Below are 21815 nucleotides of genomic sequence, written 5' to 3'. Positions count from 1 at the left end.
CAAGTTAGCTCTAAATATAGAGCATACATCATTGTTTCTCAACTGGTCTGGCTGCGGGACCCACCATCACCCCTTAATGACAAGCCAGGACCCACCACCCATATCTATATTCAAGACGTCTAGTAGTAGTAACGTCTCTGTGTAGTAAACAACTGTCAAATCAAATAAAGAAAGCACACATCAATTATATTTTAACAAATATTCTTCTCATTTTTCAAATTTAACTGGATGGATTAGAAATACATGAATAAATGTTCTTCTCATTTCAAGTAAAATAACAGCTGGATTAAAAAATAAATGACGTAATGAAATTCAATTTAGAAAAAATATTTTCACTGAATTACGCTGCAGCTTTAAACTCAGTCCATTCAGGGTGAAGTGAAAAATCCACAATATTATATTTTTCTCATCTTCCAAAAAGATAAATTAGTGTTTGAAGAATTCACCTCTATGAGTCTGTCCAGTCAGAGTCCAATGACTCTGGTCTCTCTGGATATTTCTCTCTTTTGGAAATCGTTCTATGATTTGACTTTCACATCTCACAACTCAACAGTCCTGCTCTGCTCTCTGTGTCCTCGTCTCTCCCCGTGTGTACATCTCACTCAAGTCAGGAAACTTGTCAGAATACTTATTTGATTGGCTGAGCTGCATCACGTGATGTGATTCACAACGCATTGGTCGGTGTTTTTCCTGCACCACTGAACAAGTGCCGTAAATGCTGGAATAATTCCGCTGCATAAAAGAAATGCCTTTTTTTTGTCAGGCAAAGGCCCGCGACCCACTGAAAATGGTTGAGAATCACTGGCATAGATGATCCCCCATATTAGCTCTCAAACACACATTTGGCCACGTTAAGTGAATTAATTAAACTCTAAGACACTAGATGTGAGATGGGATGTTTCCAGTAGGTTTTTAGAGGGTGAGATGTGATGATAAGAAGTGCCATGCAGCGGCTTCCTTTATTGATGAGTGGAGTGACATCCACTTTTATTATTTATTCCAGAGATGCATATAGATTGCAAGTATATCCAGCCTCTAATGTAATATAATGCTGACAGGGCAAAGGTACAGGACGCTTCTCTACTGTCTGTCGGCCTTGTGGGCTACAACATTCAAACTAATCTATTAAAATAGCTTATTTTCATCATAATAATATGATAATGACGTTGATTAATTAGTATGTTCAGTTGAAGGTTTTGTCTGATCAATACAGTCCTCTTAATTAGCTTCACCAGATGAATCTGTGTCACATATAGTAGCCTCATCCCTCTGTCTACTGTCTGGAAATGGAATCTGTGCTACAGGGGCTTGCAGAGATTAGTGTGTTCCATTTTATATTATTTGTACACTTACTACTTTTTCAAAGCTTTCAACTGCATCTCAGGGTCTTTTACAGTAGATGAGGACTGTGAGACGATGCAGTTGAAAGCTCAGAACAGCTACGTGTAGATATTGTGTCATACAGTACATACTGTTCCCAAATGTCAAGAATGAACCTGAAACTCAAAGTCTGTAGCTGTTTCCTAAGCCATATCCCATGTTACTTTATTAATGAAAGCTTATCAATCAGCCATTACTTTTAGAACACTAAAGTAGGCTTTCCATGTTAGAACTCAGTGAGAGGTAACACAGCCCTTCTTTGTCATAGCTGAGTCACTTATCACTGAAGCCCTAAGAGGCCATTGATTAAAACAATCTGGTGATCCCTTTTCTAATCGAATGTAAATAGTTTTCTCTCCTGTGTTTATGACTTAAGAACAGGTGAATTAGTTTTTTCTGTCAGAATGTTGTTTGTTGCTGTAATACTCATTTTGGCCACAGAATACTCAGGTGCACCACTACCCCATGTTCTAAACAGGACTAAAAGCATCCGTGGTCTTCCATGTGAATTTTCATTTCTCCAAGCACTCTGAACACACAGTAAATATATTGTGTGTTAACAAGTTATGTCAATTAAAACTCACCTCACCATTGAGAGCATGGGATAGTGGTGGCCAGAGTGAGTGTAACAACGAGAAACACTTGCTCCTGACCAAAACAAAGTCACCTGCTACGACCACTTTCTTTCACCTGTCCTCCCAGAAGGAAAATAAAGCAGTTTGAAGCTTTCTACTTTTTCTGAAACAATTTACAAAATGGATTTTTAGATTTTCTTTTTTTCTCCTGCATCTCAGGGCTTAAGAATCTAAAATTAGCCTGCAAAAAAAGTAAAACTATAGCCGAAATGGCATGCAAACAAAGACTTGAATACAGCATTCAGACCATCATGGGCCGTTAATTATTCACTGAAACGCGCTCCAAAGGAACTCTGAAGGCTGATGAGGCAGGTTTCTGCAGGTGTTACAGACCGATATTTCCGAAGATGTTGAAGAAAATCTCCCCACACCATAGTGAACTATTGCTCTACCCGCAGAAAATAATGAATGAAATGATTGCAATAGCAGGGGTCAGAGAGGAACTTCAGCCATATTAGATACTGATGGACAGATGTCTGATATTTAACAGACTATTTCATTGAAGTTGTGTTGCTAGGAAACTGCATGGGCCCAGGTTTATTTCCTCATAATGGCCCAGAATATAATTAGAATATTGTTTGGAACTATAAAAAGATTAGAATCTTGAGGGTTTATTTGTAGTAAAGTGTTGTTGTTTTTTAAACAGGAATAATGATTCTGTATTTTCTTGGGTTAATTGACCATCAGCAGGGCTCTTCTCCACACCACACTGTGCAGCACTCTGCAGCACTCCCTCAACGCTACCACTCAAGGTCAACACAATGGACAGAAAAGTGCTTGGCCAAGGAGGAGATAAATCAGCGAATTAAACTGCGCTCGCTTAATCAAGGGACCAGTAACTCTTTGTCCATCGCAGCCAGTCAGGCCCAGTGTAACGTTACTGTCCTGTGGAAGAGTTAGTGCCCTCTGGGAGGGATGCCCGTACCCAGTGCCTCATAAAACACACAGATGCAGGGTTAATTGACTGTTCAGCACTTGTCGGCCTGTAGACCCGAGTACTGTGATGGCAAGAGAGCACATTCTTTTTTTTCCTTCTCGGGTCTGTCTTTGTCTCTGGCTTCAACTCCTCCCCCTCTTTCTCAGTGAATATGATCAGCATCCTCATTCTCTTAATTAGTAATTACTGCTAGCTGTTGTGCAAGGGGAAGTGCAGGGGGAGGATGGGGAAGATTACATGAAAAAGGAGGGAATGATTAGGAGTAGCAATAATGGGATACGCTGGAAACAGACAAACAGCTATGACTACAGCTTCATTATTGTTATTTTCTCTTATTCTACATTTAAGTTGAGCATGCTCCCTAAACTAACTATGTTATCAAAGTGGCTGAAGCGTTCCGTGTTGGTACTGATTACCAGGTATGGGATAGCAGTTGTCTTACCAAGTTGTCCAGCTCTGGATCCTCACTGAAGAAGGGCTTGTGTTCTCGCTCCTGCTGATGCACAAAGTTCTCAATGTCCACGTCAAAGCTGGCTGACGTGATGCATTCAGATCCTTGTGTGGCCTGCTCGCATTTCTCAAACAACAACGCCAGCAGGGGGAACAACGGATGTCTGGGGAGGAAGAGAGGGAGGGGCACAGTGTGTGTCAGGTTCTAGGGACTTCTTTCATGCAGTAAATGTTGGTCATCATCAATCCATAACTATTGAACATCTTCATTTCACTGTATTTCCACTTCAAGTTAGACGGTAATTCATGTATTTTAGGAGTTTGGGGCATTTTGTGTGTGTTGCAATGAATGAAATTGATGCAGCCACTAGTTTTATCTCAGTTGGAGGTGTCCAGCTGTGCGACTGTGCATGTGGGAGTGGCCATTTGACATCATCCTGTTTCCATACCATACTAATCCCATCAAAATATCACTTGAGTGCTTTTCATGGACCCTGAGCAGAAATTAGCCAAGGACTCAAACCTGCACACACACACACAAAGTTCATATTCAGAGACCGTGAGAGATGGCATGTTGATGCATCTCTGTGTCATTTCATTCTAATACTTGACTTTTGAAAACAGTAACATTTCCCTTGACAGTGAGTGTCAGACTCAGTCCTCACTCGAAATGAGTTGATGTCCTTAGAGGACAACAATGTCAGCGTCCTAAAAAAACTGATTTTGAATTCATTATTTTCTACTTCAAAGTTTAATCTTTCAGCCAACATCAGTCCTGATCATAACTACCAAATATTAATTTTCAGAATTCTAACCCTTTCAGTGCAAGTATTGTGGCGTCACACAGGGCCAGGTGCTAGATGGGCGCTACTTCCCCTTTAAGGAGCAGCAGCCACACTACAAGATGGCCGCCGAGGCAACAACCACAGCTCCCAGAAGGCCTCACCACTCACCCAGGTGTGTGTTTAGGCCACCTGATTGATTTTGTCTGTTTTTGTTAGTTTCCCTTGCACCACCCCACCCTAGCCTGCTCCAGTGACCTCCCATGACGTTATGTTCACACAAGGCCACTGCTGTTATGAAAAAAACCACACACAGTAATTACATTTTTTTTCTGTATACTAAATTGTCTTTAATGTTTCAATGATTAGCAACAACATTGATTTTGATGCATTTTCATGCTTCTGCAGGAAACCAGGAGAATAGCATGAATTTGCACTGGCAAACACGAGAAAATAGCTCAATCTGGTGGGAAATAATAAAAACTACAATTTTGAAGCCAGGGCTCAATATTGAAAGCCTGATATAATAGAATGCATGATTTAATGTTTTCAGTAGCTCTGCTGGAGGCGCTCTGTCCATCAGGTCTGATGACCAGTTCATCAGAAAGACATGAAGTCAGAAGGATATCAGTGTCTGCTCATTCAGTTACAACTGATTCTCTCGGCTCTGCAGCTGCATCTCCATCTTCTTTTCACGCTTTCCAGACACTACAGGCGCGATTTTCCCCTTTTTCTGTAGTTTATTGCAGAAGTGCAGGAGTTAACATTTGCTTCTTGATGTTGATACTTACATAATATTCCTACAATGTTCATATATTCTATCGTAAGAAAGTAAAAATTATAGTTTATTAGAAAAAATTAATAAATATAGAAAATAATAAGAATAAAAAGGAAAAGATTAAGAAAATAAATGTACAGAATAAAATGAAAGTTAGTATGATGGCTAGTATGTTGTTGTGTACATAATGCCACTTCTAACATTCATGTACACACCACAGGAAAAGAATGAGAGGCTGAATCATTCAATATTGTTCATTTATGATCCTATCTAATCCATTATTCCATCGTTGCATATATTCTTGTTCTTGATTCCTGATTATATTGTATATTTCTGTCTATTTCTAGAATGCTGTTTACATATGCCTTCCAGTTATTAAATAAAGGTGCACGGTCTTAACCATTGTTTTATGTTTCATAGTATCCTGTATGGATATCTGTATATTCTATTGTGAGTTCAGATGGTGATGCACCTAAAATAATACATTCTGGTTCAAGTGTTTGAGTTTGAAAAGTGATAAAGGTTATAATTAATTAGCAGAATGTTTATGTAAGATTTGTATTATTTTCAACACAGCTACTCCAACAGTGTGCTTTAATGGATGCTGCACATTTGGATTGTATCTTGGTGTGATAAAGAATCCTGTGTTTCCATCAGTTCTCCCTTTAATGTGATTTTCTCTTTTGAGAGTTGAATTAGTGTTACTTTACTGAACTGGTTATGTTACAAAGTATTATGATGAGATGACATTTGTATTTACATTTAAGCCTGCTTTCAAATAAACAGATTTATTTGACACATTTCTTCCCAACTCAACAACACGGCCCTGGGTGTCTGGTCTTTCCACCATACAAAGACACATGGACTGTCAATAGACTGATAGCATGGAAAAATCAAAGAGAAAATAATTCAAGACATAGGAGCTCCCCTCCAAAGCCCTTCTCCCTCCCTCGCTGTACTGTTAATATGACATTCCCTAAAGGACATGCTGAACATACGACAAGGTTCAGCTAGAGATAAAAAAAAGATCTTTAAGTGGGAAGGATATGGTCCAGTGACAGCGCAAGGCTTCCCAGTGTCACCTACATTGTTACCATCTGCCTTTTATAGGGAATGTCACTCACATAAGATCCCCCGATACACTGTGCAATGGTCCATACTGTGCTGCTAAATGTAGTACAAGCCAAATTATTGAGCATTTCCACTTGGAGGAAAGCTGCTGCCCTGATGGCCATGGTGACAGAACACAAGCTTAGAAAGGCGACTGAGTGAGAATATATGAATATGTTTGCCCCAGACACCACTATTTCATCGCGGTTGTTATACGTTCCCCTTTTGGCGTCTAAGGGATGCGGGGAGTAACGATGTTAATGAGGGTTAACAAAGGAGTATTTATTGCAAAAAGGTTAACTGCTTACACGGCAGCAAAAGAGAACTACTTTCTTATCAAAAGAAAGCAACACTGCTTGACGATGTACAAACAGCACATATGGCTTAAACACACGCTGGAACACACGCTCACACCCAGCTTCACTACTGCGGTTTTGGCCCAAAGGGTTGTCCTCCTGGAGCTCCCCTCCTTTTATAAGCAGTGAGAACTAATACTCCATATCTTGGTACAAGTCATTCAAACACATCTGTGCTCAAAGGCATAGCCACGACTGTTTCTTCATATTATTTAAAGTATCAAATAATCTGATCTATTGTGATAATCCATATCTGAGTGCTTTCACACCGAACCTCTTTGGTTTATTCAAATGAACTCAGGCCTTTTTGTTTCAGTGGGAAAGCTGCCAATCAAACTCTGGTCCAGACAAAACCAACCTGCCGAAAACAAATCTCTGCATGACTTGAACATGAAAAATCTAAACGCCTAAATACTACGAAATGTAGCTATCATCACTGATATTGTCAACATATCACTGTCACAGGAGTGTTCTCATGTTCTTCAAGACAGCCACCATCACTTCTGTACCTAAAACGTCTGCAGTGTCCAGTCTAAATGACCAACGGCCTGTGGCACTCACCCCCACTCTGATAAAGTGCTCAGAGTGTGGCTCATCAAAAACAACATCCCGTGTACAGAGGAGCAATAGTAAGCATCCTGACTGAAAGATTACAAACCGGGACAGGATGTGCACGGCCCAGGACAGGAGGGCTCTACAGCGGGTTATTAAAACCCCCGAGAATATCACCCATCCACTGAACATCAGGATTATTGGTGAGAAGAAGAGCCTGCAAAGAGCACAAAGGATAGAAGACAAGACCCACCCGGACACAACTTCTTCACCCTGCTGCCGTTTGGAAAGAGATGCAGAGATATCAGCTGCCGTACCAAGAGACTTCAGAGCAGCTTCTTTCCTCTGGCTGGGACTGTGTGTCTGCAGGACTCATTCTCCACCAATCACCATGTAATGTACTTTGTTTGGTTTTTCTTAAATGGGTCCGTAAACTGCATTTTGTACGCAACCCTGTTGTACAATGAAAATAAATGAACCTTGTAACCTTGTGACTACATCGGCAGAACGTCCACTGTCAAGGAAGTGATCTAATTAGTATCTCTATTCATTCACATCATGTCTTGACTATTCATTTTTACAGCTTCTCATTTCTTGGGTAGCTCTTTGTGACATCCCAACAGATAGAGAAACACAAGGCTCAGGCAGTGCTGCACGACTGGCTGTCACAGGAATTTGATTTTGGATTTAAGTTTGTTTCTAGTAAGTGAGTGGGACCACAAAGAGCTTAAACCAGAATATCATTCTGCTCCAGGTTTAATTGTTAGCGATTTAACCCCTTTAACCCCTTTCCCACACTTTCTTTGTCATCTCAAGTCTGTCCGTCTCCATCCAAGACACAGCATCGAGTTTTAAGAGAGAGAAGAGAAGTATCACATGTAAAAAACGAATGACAGCCATAACTTTTTCATATCTATTTATCAGGTTTTCCATCATTTAAAAGCCTGCATGTACTAATGTTGGTGGAAAAAAGATTTACGTGAATGTGGAGGAGGGTGTCGCAAGAATGAGCAACAAATCTACAACAATCCATAAAGGTTAAATGAACAGCACAATGCATAGATTCTATTTTCCACATATTGGTAGCCGTTTCATAATGATCATCGTCATATTTTTCTCACATTTCTATGTGTGTTGCAGGGGCTGCACTGACATGGAGGCAGACTGGGCCCCTGCTCAGGCTCTAACCCATGGCTCTCATTTGCAGCCTTTAATAGTCGTCTATATTATACTCTAATCTGCCTGATCCCAATTTAATGCCGCTCCCTCAGCCAGACGTGGCATGAATACTAAACAGGAGGGTCACGTGCTGAGTGGAGAGCCTCTGCCTTGTCTGTTTAATGTCTGCTGGTAGAGAAGAACCCAGGTGGGGGAGGAGGAGGGGGGAGGGGGGGGACTAACAGAGCAAACGGGGTGACTCTCAGCGCTGAAGACGGTGTCTTGACTAGTTATTTACTCTCACATTCCGTCTCTGTGTTATTTTTATGTTATCACGTAGTGGTTCATTCTGCCGATGCGGTGAGATCATTTAACCTTCTCTTTTTTTCTGTGACCGTTAATATCTACAAACAAGGACGACTACGACATGTCAGACAGATAGAGTCAACAAAATGACACTTTGTTTGGGTCGTGTATTGCTCTAGAAACATAGAAGCGCCTGAAAGAACGCATCACAGATATATGCTGTCAAGGAGATGTGGCACTGCAGGGCCCAAGGACCCAGGGGCATTGTGGGTAGAGCTGCAGAATACACAACCCCTTTATTGTCTGGTAAATATATAGACTCTCTTAATGCCTGTGCATGACAGAGAAAAAACACCAATAGCCAAGGTACAAATACAGCAACTACAGCAATTAAAGGTGGCAATCCATATGATAGCAGAATATCTTACATGTCAAAGAAAATGTTAAGTATTCGTCACAGATAAATAAATACACACAATAATGTTCACAGGTAAAGATATAAAGACAATAAAGAAGAGAGTATTATGCACCTGAACAAAACAATTCGCCGTGTTGCTGAGAAGATTTTCTTGTTTCAACAAGATCCTTTTCATGTTATAACTAAAATATTTGTCGCGTTATTATGACATATTTTTTAAATTATTATTATTATGTGCCTACCAAACCTAAGTCCAGAGCACAAAAGAAAGGTCTGGCTCCACACGTCATCATTCTGCTGTTGGGAAAGGAAGAATTACTACCTTGCATTGTATGCCTCCAACAACCAGTCGTGTTACAACACAACACAAAATGTCCTCACCTCATCATTTTATCCTATTACGTATTTGTGTGAAATTATCATAACTAGATTATTAATTCTCGTTTTATGAGTTATTGGGTTCAAGTGGACTTTTGTGCCATATTTAAAGGGATTCCCTCCAGGCATTCCTGAGAGTTCATGGGAAGTGACTGGACGGACGGACAGCCCGGAGACATAAATCCTCCAGCCACTACTGCTGTTGGGGTGGAGGAATAAAAGCACTCCGGCCTGTTGAGCACAGGATGCACGATCTATGTCTTCTGGAATAGATAACGCAGAGAGCAGGAATACACGGCTAATGGCAGACTCATACCAACAGTCTGCATCTGGTGAGTTTGACACTTTTGTACCAAAGGATTCTCTTTTTAATAAGAATCGTTTCTTTGTTCACATCCTCATCAATCAACAAAAATCTCCCTAATCATCCCAACTTGTTGAAAGCTTTTATTGTTAAAATCAGTAAAAAGTCCAGTCGATGCCTAAAGAGACAACATGTGACTGTTTTTACAGCTTGATTGAAGTTGTATTGGATGCTTAAAATGAGACAGGGCGTCTTTAATATCATCTGGACTGGCAGGATGGTAGGAGACCTCTACCCAGACAAGTGGACGTTGACAACCGCAAATCTGATTCAACAAAACGCACAATAATTATGCAACGGCTCATGAAACAATGCAACAGCCATAACATATAAAAGTAACCATCCTGCCACATTTATATCATTGTTTTATGCTCGAGCGAAATACGTCTCTTGAAGAACTGACAGCACCATTCTTTTTTCTTGCTGCAGCAGCATACCAACATTTATGGAAGTCCTGAGGGGAAAATGAGAACAATGTCTGTGTTTTCTTTTCCGATCTGATCTAATTAGCTTTCTCTCCTGTGTTTATGACTTAGGAACGGGTGCCACCTGTTTCATGTCAGACATGTGTCAGACATGAAACAGGTGGCAAAACAAAAGGTTTTACCAGGAGCTTTACTTTTATTTAAAAAATGGAAAGGTTTTATGATGGCGTTCTTACAGGTGACTTTTAATTCCTCCTTGCACTTTGAACACAAGGTACATGTGTCTTGGTGAGTTATGTGAATTACCCCCCCCCCCCTCCCCCCTCTCTCTCTCCTTCCCTGTCTATGAGCCCTGCCTATCAAATAAAAGCAAAAAGGCCCCGACAAATCTTAAATAAAAAAATAAAATAGATCTCCGGAGTTTAATGTGTTCTCACTTTCTGCTCCGGGCTTCCGTAAACTCATCACGTTATACTTGTTTTAACGAGATACTCTGATTTTGTTTAATTACCACAAAGTTTTGTGCTATACCAAGATTCATTGATATGTTTCTACAACAAGAACATTTTGTTGTTATAATGTATTCATAAGAAATATATTTATCTTGTGATGAAGTGAAAATCAATAGTTTAATATTTTTTGTGTTGGCAGCTGGCACATATCGATAGGCTGCTCTGTAAAATACACCAATAGTTGGATGATGGTGCCCCTTCTTTTCTCTTTTGCACCCAATATGATAATATAATATCAATCTGAAAATGTTTAAAGCTGTCCAGTATGAGTAAAGCTTTATTATACTGTACTATGTTATTTATTGTTTTCTATTGTAATTTAATGTGACATTTCCATGATGTGAAATCTTAGAGTGAACCAAGTGATACTTGAATCTGTATTGTATCCTAATTGCAGATTGGTATGTTAACAAACCTCTCCACTAAACCCAAACTGTTGAATCTGTTGTTTGACAAATAAAGCATGTCTTGTTTAATGGCACTGAGTCTGATTAGCATTCAGAGTCAGTAGAGGACATTAAAGCCAGAGTGCATTTGTTCAGCAGACTTTGTTGAGCTGAAATGCTCTTGAAATCTGTAAACAACGTGTTGACATACATGCTGAGGATTTTATCTTGACAACAGCAGCTTTGTAAAGGCTTGATGTGGACTCATTTGCATTGAATATTTTATTTTTGCTTTATTTAGTTTTGCTTGCTGCTGCTACTCACTTATAGATGTGGCAACACACATTACTTAACATGCATGGTGTATGTGGAGCCATTGAAGCAAAAGTGCAAGATGTTATAAGAAAGGTTTATTTCTTTAAAAAAATAATTTGAATTTAGATATTGAGATACTTACACCAATAAAGTAAGGAAGAACATCTTGACTTGAATGCTGTTCCCTCCTTTCTTGAGGAAATGTGACATATGTTTAAGATCATTATGGGGCTTTTAATATTAGCGGCATACTTTAGTGTCTGTGCTCTGTGGGAATTACTGTATGAGCTCTAGCTTGTCATTGGTGCTCTGCGGCTACCGGCTAAAGCTAGCAAAGCAATCAGGGCTTGCGTGAGGCGACGTCTATCCATGAAGACGTACCACTGTGCACATCTCGGACTGAGGTAAAAACACTACCTTTCGGCACTTTCTATGACCTTTACACAGGAAGTTGGGATTAAGGTAGATGGGGCGTGAAAAGGCATGCACTTTTCTGAACGGGAATGTAGCCGCATGTGTCTGCCCACGTGTGTGTGGGGGTGAGTGCATGGTCACATTATGTGTGCTTCCCAGTCTCCCACTACCTCCTGCAACCATCCTGAGCCCCCCCGTGTCGGCTGCCAGAAGCGGCAGGTTCTATCTGCAGTGCGACGGAGTGGAGATTGCCGGCTGAGGGATCATTATGAGGGCCATAAAAGAGCGATTTACAGGACGGCCAGTGAGTGGAGTCAGCACGGTCCCCACCCTCCAGCGCTGCACCGTGCTGGGTCACCAACGAAAAAGCCCAAAATGGAGAATCAGAGGCCAGCGGGGGAATGTGATGACATAAACATGAAGGTGAGGGACGTGGCGGCTCTAGTGGCATCTGCTTTATGGGCGGTAAGTCAGAGGCTGAAGGAGGAAATAAGGCACCACTGGAAGTTTGATTAGATGGCAGCACACTTTTAAAAGCATGTCTTATAGGTGGAAAGGTATCGAAATATTTAAAGACATATTGTTATTAGTGAAAGCTGACCAAATGCAAGAACTTTTCTGGAGGTGAATAAACCTTTTGGTGAGATTATTTTATCTAATACAAGGCCAAGAATCAATCGCAGCAGTTGTTTTTTCCATTTCTATTCATGGAAAAGAATCAGAAAACAGCAGACACCAGAACAGCTTCTCTCCGCTGGCCGTCACTCTGAGGAACACCTATTCATCTTGCACCATTACCTCTGTTTGCACTATTACCACCATGCTGCACTAATACCTCAAATCCATTGTCATTGTTCTTTATGTTCATTTATTAACTTTTGAATATATATTTAAATTTATATTTGACATAGTAGTTAAATATTTATGCTTACCTCTGTTCTACTTTGTTATCCTTGTTTTTATTTTTTTAATCTTCTTGTTTATTTGTATATTCTATGGAAACTAGAGTCAAATTCCTTGTATGCGTACGCAGGCCAGTGTGTAGTATTTGGCGACATCTAGCGGTGAGTTTGTAGATTGCACCAACTGAAACTTCTCCTTTGTGCCATGCATGGAGCAGAACTATGGTGGCTGGTGCAAAAGCGCAAATGTCCCGATGTAGAGCCAGTGTCTGGTTTGTCCGCTCTGGGCGACTGAAGCATGGCTCTGTGAAGAGGACCTGCTCTGTATGGAGATATTAACGTCTCATTTTAAGCTAACGGAAACACAAGGATTCTTATTTTCAGGTGATTATACACGAAAGAAAACATACGTATTAATATGATATTCAATTTCTGCCAATACATCCCCTAAATGCTACACACTCTTTCTTATGTTTGTTGTGCTAGGTATCTGTTAGCTCATATTTCAAGAGTTTCTTGTTGTTTCACATCTGTCAATATAACTTGAACTATTCATTTATGTTTACTTCATATCCATTTGTCAAATTGACTTACATTAAATTGTATTTACTTAATTTTGTGAGGTTATTCTAATGTAAAATGGCAAGTGAAATAAACTTGTTCTTTCTGAATGTGTATATATATATATATATATATATACACACAGTATGTATATATATATACAGTATGTATATCCATCATGACTCTTATACCTCATTGTCTAATAGTCTTAGTTATACTGGAAAAGAATACATCCATACTAGAAGCTCAATAAGAGACTTTCAGAGGCTGATGAATGGAAGCAGGACAACACATTACTCAGAATAGAGAGCTAGGACAAAATAAACATTTAAAAATCTATTGTACAATTCCATCACATGTGCAACTTCAATGTGTTCTACAATCAAAAGCTCCACAACAGCTCCCGAATGGCCCACTACTGTTTACACAGTCAATGAACTTCCAATGTCAGCAGGAATCATCTGAAGGTGGTATCTGGTTTTCTCCTGCAGTACAACATGTTAAACCTGCAGATGCAGAGCTGTACATGAAAACCAGCTCAATCAAAGCAGCGCAGACGTCTGCGGAATGAGTCATGTTTTCCTGCTTTAGTAATAATCTAGCAGGCCACCAAGGGGGAACAGACAGAGGTGGGGGTGGGGTTTGAAGGTGTGTTTGTGCGTGTGTGTGTGTGTTAGAGAGAGCGAGAGAGAGATGGAGGTCCCTCACACTCTCGGCTCCCCACTGTTTGCCAGCCTAACCAGGCCTGCTGTAGCTATGTATATTAGAAGGCAGTTTGTGAGAGTCCTGCTGCGTTTGTGCCCTACAAGGCCCCCGCTTCCCCAGGCTACATGTTTTACACACACACACACACACACACACACACACACACACACACACACACACACACACACACACACACACACACACACATATACTGTACACATGTGCACACACACACAACCACACACACAAAGAACCCCCGGCATTATCTGAAAAAATCCTTTCTCCTTTTTTTTACTTTTCAAACTCCTCTTTTCATTCTCATGTTTGTTCCTGAACTTCACTCGAGGTTCAGTTTCTCTGAGGCTTCATTCTAGTGTGTGGTTTGTACAACATAGTCCCAACACCAGGACATGAGGAAGAAGTGTAGTGCACACACACCCGTCACAGAACCTTTCTTTTGTTGTCACCAACATCACTTGCATTCATTATACAACACAATGTTGTCATTGCTACAACTTTCCCCTTCTCTTGTCCTTCTATTCATTACAATCCTTTAAATCAATAAAAAAATAAAAAAATAAAATGTCCAATGGACCAGAACCCTCCTATAGATCTTGGGGCTGCCCATGGCATGATAACTAAATCCATAGCACATTAAAAGTGCCGGCCCCCACTCACCCTCCCTGACTGCCTCCTCCATGGGGCTGCACTGCACCTCTGCAAAACCCATGTTGCCATTGTTGTTACATTTTTGGAGGAGACTACACTGAGAAAAAAAACATTTTTGGCCCTGTAATTATTACCTTGATTATTTTTGTAAATTTTACAAGAAATTATCATTCCAGTGCTGTTACTTTAAAATATCACCTTTTATTTAATGTGTTACTTGGTGTTTGTTTGTAATTGTGTATCCTCATTTTTACAAGTAATATCTACTAAACTACTGTATTGAATGCACTACCTGACACAACAAAGTAAATTGTACTTTGGGTAATACAAGTGAAACCTGGCAACATATAGCGCGTACTCAGGGAGTGACGTCAGAGGAGATTTAGCGCTTTTTTCTTCAGCAAAACAACGGAACAGCAGAAACAAGGACGGCAGCGTTTCACCTGAGGAGAGGAACTTCATGGACGGGAGCCATTGGGGTAGGTTATATGTTTAATTAATACTCTACGTTGCTGTTGAGCCTTCGGTCAAGTCTGTGTTTGAGTTGTGAACACTGAAGACTAGCGAACTGGTCAGTTTAGCGTGCTAGCTAGTTAGGCTATCATGCTAGCTAACGTGGGACAGCATTACAGACATGGCTCACGGCGCTACATTTTGTGGACATGTTTTTGGTGGTTTTGGTCGCGACTTTACAGGGTTCTCCCTTGAAAAGTTGTTGGCCTGGGGACACGGTGCTCGACCAGCTGCGGTCCGTCGACGAGGGGGAGGGGGAATTACTTCGGTTTTGTGAAGCCCACTTCTGCCACACAGGTGCTTTGCTGTGCTGAGTCACGCACACAGCGCGCTGTCTCTCGGACATCCTCAAGTCCAGCCGAGGTCGAATGAGGGAAATGTGACAAGACAGGGAGTCATAGCTGAGCAGTAACAAGCACACTCTGGTCATGTGCTAAAATATATCCCATACGTGGTGGAATTAGTGACTTTAGAGCGAGTCTAATACACTTAACATTATTTTGTCACTATCATATTCTGACATATTTTTACAGGAATTTATATTTCTGTCATCAGTTTTAAACTTGTCTCTTATGTCTCTATACAATGCGGTGTCCTTGATGATGAAGGCTGTGGGCATGAAACAAGGTTCCAGTACTGTGTTGAGTTAGTGCCACATATCAACATGACCAGGCCTGCTGTGTATCTCAGTATTAACGTCATGGGGACTTGTTTATGTGGGGATAAAACATGCTATCGATATGAAGATTTAAGCCAAATTCAGATTTAATGTTGTGTGTTCATGTTTTAACATAATTTCTCTATATATTTCACAGAATATTAAAGGACGTTCACTCTCAGCAAGTTGACATCAACAGTTGACGCAAGGTAAAATCAACTAAGTTAGTACTGTTATAGTTTAACTTGACATATACATTTGAAGTCGTAGTTTGTGTTGCTGCTCAATAGTACATTATACTGGCAGGACTACTGCATTAATTGTTTTAGCAAGGTACCTCATCTTGATCATGTTTTTTATTGTCTTTTGTTTCAGATCAATGAGGAGTTCAGAAGAATAACCACAGTTCATCTGGAGCAAACCTTTTTGTCGAAATTGGACAATTGCACCACCAACTTTCTGGAGATACTTGGGACAAAGGGCGGAGTTGCAGGAACCAAGACCCATGCTGGATTCACCCAGCCTGGTAAAGTTTAGATATCATATATTAATATTATATAAAATTATGTTGGGCTCATATACACTGAGAATAGATACATAATGACGCATTTGAACACATTCAATATTTTTGTTAGTTTCCCCCACTATTGTCCTTTTTTGAGAACGCATCAGACTCGAAGACATAAAAATGAACATTAGTAAATTTGAATTTCAAAGATGTCATTGAAGAGGACTATGCTCAACATGTCATGAAGATCCTTGTCATCCATGGAAATGCAACACAGAAAGGCTTCACTCCTGACAATGTGTTCGTCGTCATCAAGGGAGAAGAGGTTCTTGATGACTGTCAAAGTGTGGCAAAGGCTTGCCTTCTGCTCATGGACTTCATTTATGCGTATCTAAGTGTTGTCAAGCAATACTCATCGTTTCTAATTGAAAGTGTTAAATGACTAAGCGTTTGTGTCCTTTAATTTGTTATTGGCAGCACTGATTTAGAAATGTTTTGTCTGGCAATGCCAACCAGATTATATATGTTGGTGTTGGTGTGTGTCGGTCAGCAGTGACCTCTTTCACAGTTCACAAGTAAAGCTGCTGCAGTTTAAAAGAAGATGTTTCCATTGTTTACTCCCACGATCAGCTGTTTGCGCTGAGGAAACCGCGGCCGCTGCCCGGCGTCAGGCATGAGATCCCGGCGGAGCTACGGAGGAGGGCTTGGGGCTAAGACGTGAGGTCTTTGGCGAATAAGACGGACAAACTCGGCGCGCTGGTAAAGACTGAGAGGGACTTCCGTGAGTGCAGCGTCATGTGTTTCACGGAGACATGGCTGCGCGCGGATTTTCCGGATCACAGTGCGTCGCTTCCCGGCTTCAGGACTGTTCGGGCGGACAGAGACGCTGTACAGAGCGGCAAGAAGAGAGGTGGCGGGATTGCAGTGTATGTGAACGAGAGGTGGTGCAATCCCGACCATGTGTGTGTGAAGGAACGCTTCTGTAGCCCGGACATTGAACTGTTGGCTGTGGGGATGCGTCCATATTATTTGCCGAGGGAGTTCACGTCCGCCATTGTTGTGGCTGTGTACGTCCCCCCCATCAGCTGATGCTGAGGCAGAAGTGGACACCATCCACTCCACTGTCTGGATTGCAGATTCAACATCCAGGTGCGTTTTTGACTATTATGGGAGACTTTAATCACACCAATCTGGATAAAGCCCTGCCAACATTCCACCAGTATGTTGACTGCCCCACTCGGAACAATAAAACTCTGGACCTTCTGTATGCTAATGCTAAGGATGCATACAGTGCCACTGCCCTTCCCCCCCTTGGCAGGTCCGATCGCAACCTGATCCTGTTGACACCCAGGTATGTTCCTCTGGTGCAGAGGCTGCCTGTGACCACCAGGGCTGTGAGGAGGTGGTCTCAGGAGGCTATCGACGCCCTGCAGGACTGCTTTGAGTCTACGGAGTGGGATGTGCTTTGTGGACCACACGGGGAGGACCTCAACAGCATGACGGACTGTATCACTGAATACATTAAATTCTGCGAACAGACCGCCATACCATCCCGGACTGTACGCTGCTTTCCCAACAATAAACCTTGGATTACCAGTGACCTGAAAGTTCTTCTTAACAAGAAGAAGGCAGCTTTCAGGTCTGGGGACAGGGACGAGCTCAGGACAGTCCAGCGTGACCTGAGGGTGAAGCTCAGGGAGTGCAAGGACACCTACAGGAGAAAGCTGGAGGCCAAACTCCAGCAGAACAACGTGAAGGAGGTGTGGTCAGGGATGAAGCAGATAACCGGCTTCAAGGTGGGAGGCAGACAACCAGGGGGCTCCCTGGAGAGGGCCAACGAGCTAAACTGTCACTTCAATAGGTTTAGCTCTGAGCCCTCATCTGTCTCCTCCACACACCACACCTCCCAAACACCTCCCCCTCTGTCCCCCCTGGTGAGCTGCATGGACTCAGAGCCCTCCACTTCAAAGGGATATGCCACCACGGACATAATGACCCCCCTCCCCCCCCTCTCTGTGACGACTGACCAGGTGAGAAGACAGCTGGAGAGACTCCACCAAGGCAAGGCTGCGGGACCTGATGGCATCAGCCCCAGGGTCCTGAAGACCTGCGCCATCCAGCTGTCTAATGTCCTTCAACACCTCTTCAACCTGAGCCTGAAGCAGGAGGAAGTCCCGGTGCTGTGGAAGACGTCGTGCCTGGTTCCTGTACCGAAGAAGACAACACCATCTGGCCTCAATGACTATCGACCAGTTGCCCTCACATCTCATGTGATGAAGGTGCTGGAGAGGCTGGTCTTGGCCCGCCTCCGGCCGCAGGTGAAATCCTCACTGGACCCTCTGCAATTTGCATACCAGCCTCATGTGGGGGTGGACGACGCCATCATCTACCTGCTGCAACGAGCTCAATCGCACCTGGATGGATCCGGTGGCTCTGTGAGAATCACTTTCTTTGATTTCTCCAGTGCATTCAACACCATCCAACCGGTGCTGCTGAGTGAGAAGCTGTGGGAGGTGGGGGTGAACGCGTCCACCGTCTCCTGGATCACTGACTACCTCACGGGCAGACCACAGTTTGTCCGACTGGGCCGTGTGCTGTCTGATACGGTGGTCAGTGATATTGGAGCCCCACAGGGAACTGTTCTGTCTCCCTTCCTGTTCACCTTGTACACCACTGACTTCCAGTACAACTCGGGGTCATGCCATCTGCAGACGTTCTCTGATGACTCTGCAGTGGTCGGGTGTATAAGGGACGGACGGGAGGAGGAGTACAGGGCAGTAGTGGATGACTTTGTGGAGTGGGCCGGTAGAAATCACCTGCGTCTGAACGTGGCCAAGACCAGAGAGATGGTGGTCAACTTCAGGAGGAAGACGACGGCTCCACAACCGCTCAGAGTTCTGGGAGAGGATGTGGACATGGTGGAGGAGTACAAGTACCTGGGTGTCTCCATCGACTCACATGACTACAATGCTACACGGCTGTTGCTTGTTGTTGGTGATCCTGGCTCTACTGTCCAGGTTGTTTAGTTTAGTTTACTAGTTGCTAATTTTATTTAATTAATACCACTATATTCATGGTATATACTGTGCATTTCTATTTCTATTCTATTCTAGCTTATTTTTTATTAATATATTCCTTCAATTCAATATCTGCTCTGGTATTTTATTGTACTGTAGATATTGTGCATTCCATATGTTATATTTTACTCTGTAAATTGCTGCTGCTACAAACGAATTTCCCCCTGGGGATAAATAAAGTTTACATCTATCCATCTATCTATCTATCTATCTATCTATCTATCTATCTATCTATCTATCTATCTATCTATCTATCTATCTATCTAGAAGCCTTATGTTAAGACAATTTTATTAAATAACAGTAGCCCAGTTTAGAAAATGCAACAGTCATATTTGAATAGTTGTGTAGAGAAGTAGTAGATAAAAGATATATTGTGAAAATATTACTGAATATTTCTCAACAGAAAAAGTAAAGAAAAGCTTGTTAAATATACATGAAACACCTAATTGATTTCTACTGGGGTTTGTAATTCGATCCAAAGGTAGCCTGAGTAAAGATTACTATAAAAGGCTCAGTACATTTTATGTCTAAGGGAGAAATGTGCAAGTAAAAGTTGCTTGCATATTTTGGATAAAAACCAATTCTTACTGGCAAGTAAACTTAACTTGACAATTCCTGAGAATTCCTGAGTGCAAATTGTTACCTAGCTTTTTTCAAGTAAATGTTACTTTTTTTTTCAGTGTAGATTTCTTCTTCGCTTACATTTTTTCACACACTTTTTTCATTTATTATCATTTATTTATATATATTTTCCGGCCTCCTCTTCCTCCTCCTCACACACACCTCTGGAGCATACGAAATATGTATACTTAGTTCTCCCACTTTAAAACACAAAGAAAAAAATCTGTAACAAATTCAAATATTAGTTTGTATGCATTGCTGTGTCGTACTGTTTTGTGGTATTGTCTGTATATTTTCTTTGATCAACTTTACCTTTTTCTTACATTGGTCTAATACAGCGGTTCCCAAACTTTTTAGGCCACGCACCCCTTCTACGTCCAGACCGGGTTCACGCACCCCCATTCCCCCCCCCCCCCCCCACACACACACCTTTAAAAAAAAAGAAGCAACAGAGCCGCATAAAAATCGGATTAATGAGAGAACAGTTTGCTCGCGCGTGGCGTTTGTTTACAAGATAAAAAACACCAAAAACTCTTCCTGCACCGTGCCTTCGAAAAGGTAACGGACGTACACCAGACGATTGGCCAGATTGGCCACATCTGTAGGCTCGTCTACTTGCAGAGAGTAAAACTCACTCTTCTTCACGCGACCGACTAATGTAGCCAGGATGTCTTCGGACAAAGCATCGATGCGCGCGACACAGTGTTGTTGGACGCGGGCTCACGTCCAACTTGTTCGCTTCTCTCTCTCCAATCATACATTCCACCATCTCTTTAACATTTTTTTCCCTCTCCACCACCGCCTCTCCTTCTCCCTATTACGCAGTCAGAATACTACCACAACACGCCGCCTGTCTCCGGCAGAAATGCGCTCATACACACACGCACCTCCCCAGCAACGAGGCACATCACCCGGTCACAATACCTCCAGAATGTCCCCGGGTGAAATCCGGGACTTGGTTTTACGGTTCCGAGTGGCCGGCGCTCACCCGTTGGCGCCGGGATGCGAGGTCTCCAGCCGCCCCCGCCGCGAGGCACCCGATCGTCAGGTCTGTCAGCCCTCGGAACAGGCCGCGGGTCAATAACTCGTGGGTGGCGGGGCAGAGGCGAGGCAGATCACAGAAACATCATAAAGACTAGAGTACAGCAAAGATATGTTGATGAGAAACGTATTTGTAATGCGTCAAACACAAACGTAATCAGGGAGAAAATACGTTTGTGGTCAAACGTAATTGAGAATGCATTTTAGTTTTGGGGGAACGTAATTTTTAGGAGCCAGGACTGCACCGCCATTACATTTTTTCTCTCGCGCACCCCCTAGAGGCAGCTCGCGCACCCCCAGGGGTGCGCGCACCCCACTTTGGGAATCCCTGGTCTAATACATAAACCCAAGGGCAGAATTAGGCCTACTGTAATATATATATATATATATATATATATATATATATATATATATATATATATATTAACGTGTTAATTTCGCGTTAACACATTAATTAATTAATGGCAACAATTATTTTATCGCGCATTAACGCATTTTTTAAATTTATCAGCATTATTTGTTTATTTTATTTTTTTAATTGAAAGACAAGAGATAAATACATAGACATAACAAGAGGATGACAAGAACAGTGGGATAAAAGCCAGCATACATCCTATAGTCAGACACTTACATGTTAAGTGTCTGCTGAGTTGACCACGGCGATTGGACTGTCTGCTGACATTACCGCAGCGATGTCCAGTAGTCTCCAGGGAGAGCAGCGTAAGTCGCCTTTTCTCTACGGCAACTCTGAAGGGACATCATATCTCGAATACAAAACGATAAACATGAGACAGTCTGACTATAGGATGTATGCTGGCTTTTATCCCACTGTTCTTGTCATCCTCTTGTTGTTATGTATTGTCTCTTGTCTTTCAGTTAAAAAAATGCGTTAACGCGCAATAA

The 21815-nt window shown here is 42.0% G+C and overlaps 1 protein-coding gene across 1 annotated transcript in view; it reads right to left on the bottom strand.

The window, feature by feature from the left end:
- pknox2 (pbx/knotted 1 homeobox 2) overlaps positions 1-21815 on the bottom strand; it is a 108413-nt gene that overhangs the window by 13290 nt on the left and 73308 nt on the right. Inside the window, exon 5 of the mRNA XM_079283953.1 lies at positions 3395-3566. Within this exon, the coding sequence (XP_079140079.1) occupies positions 3395-3566 (172 nt within the window). The remainder of the gene's footprint in view (positions 1-3394; positions 3567-21815) is intronic.

This window comes from Melanostigma gelatinosum (assembly GCF_949748355.1).
Source record: "Melanostigma gelatinosum genome assembly, chromosome: 14".
Taxonomy (NCBI): domain Eukaryota; kingdom Metazoa; phylum Chordata; class Actinopteri; order Perciformes; family Zoarcidae; genus Melanostigma; species Melanostigma gelatinosum.
This window is presented reverse-complemented; position numbering and strand designations above follow the sequence as displayed.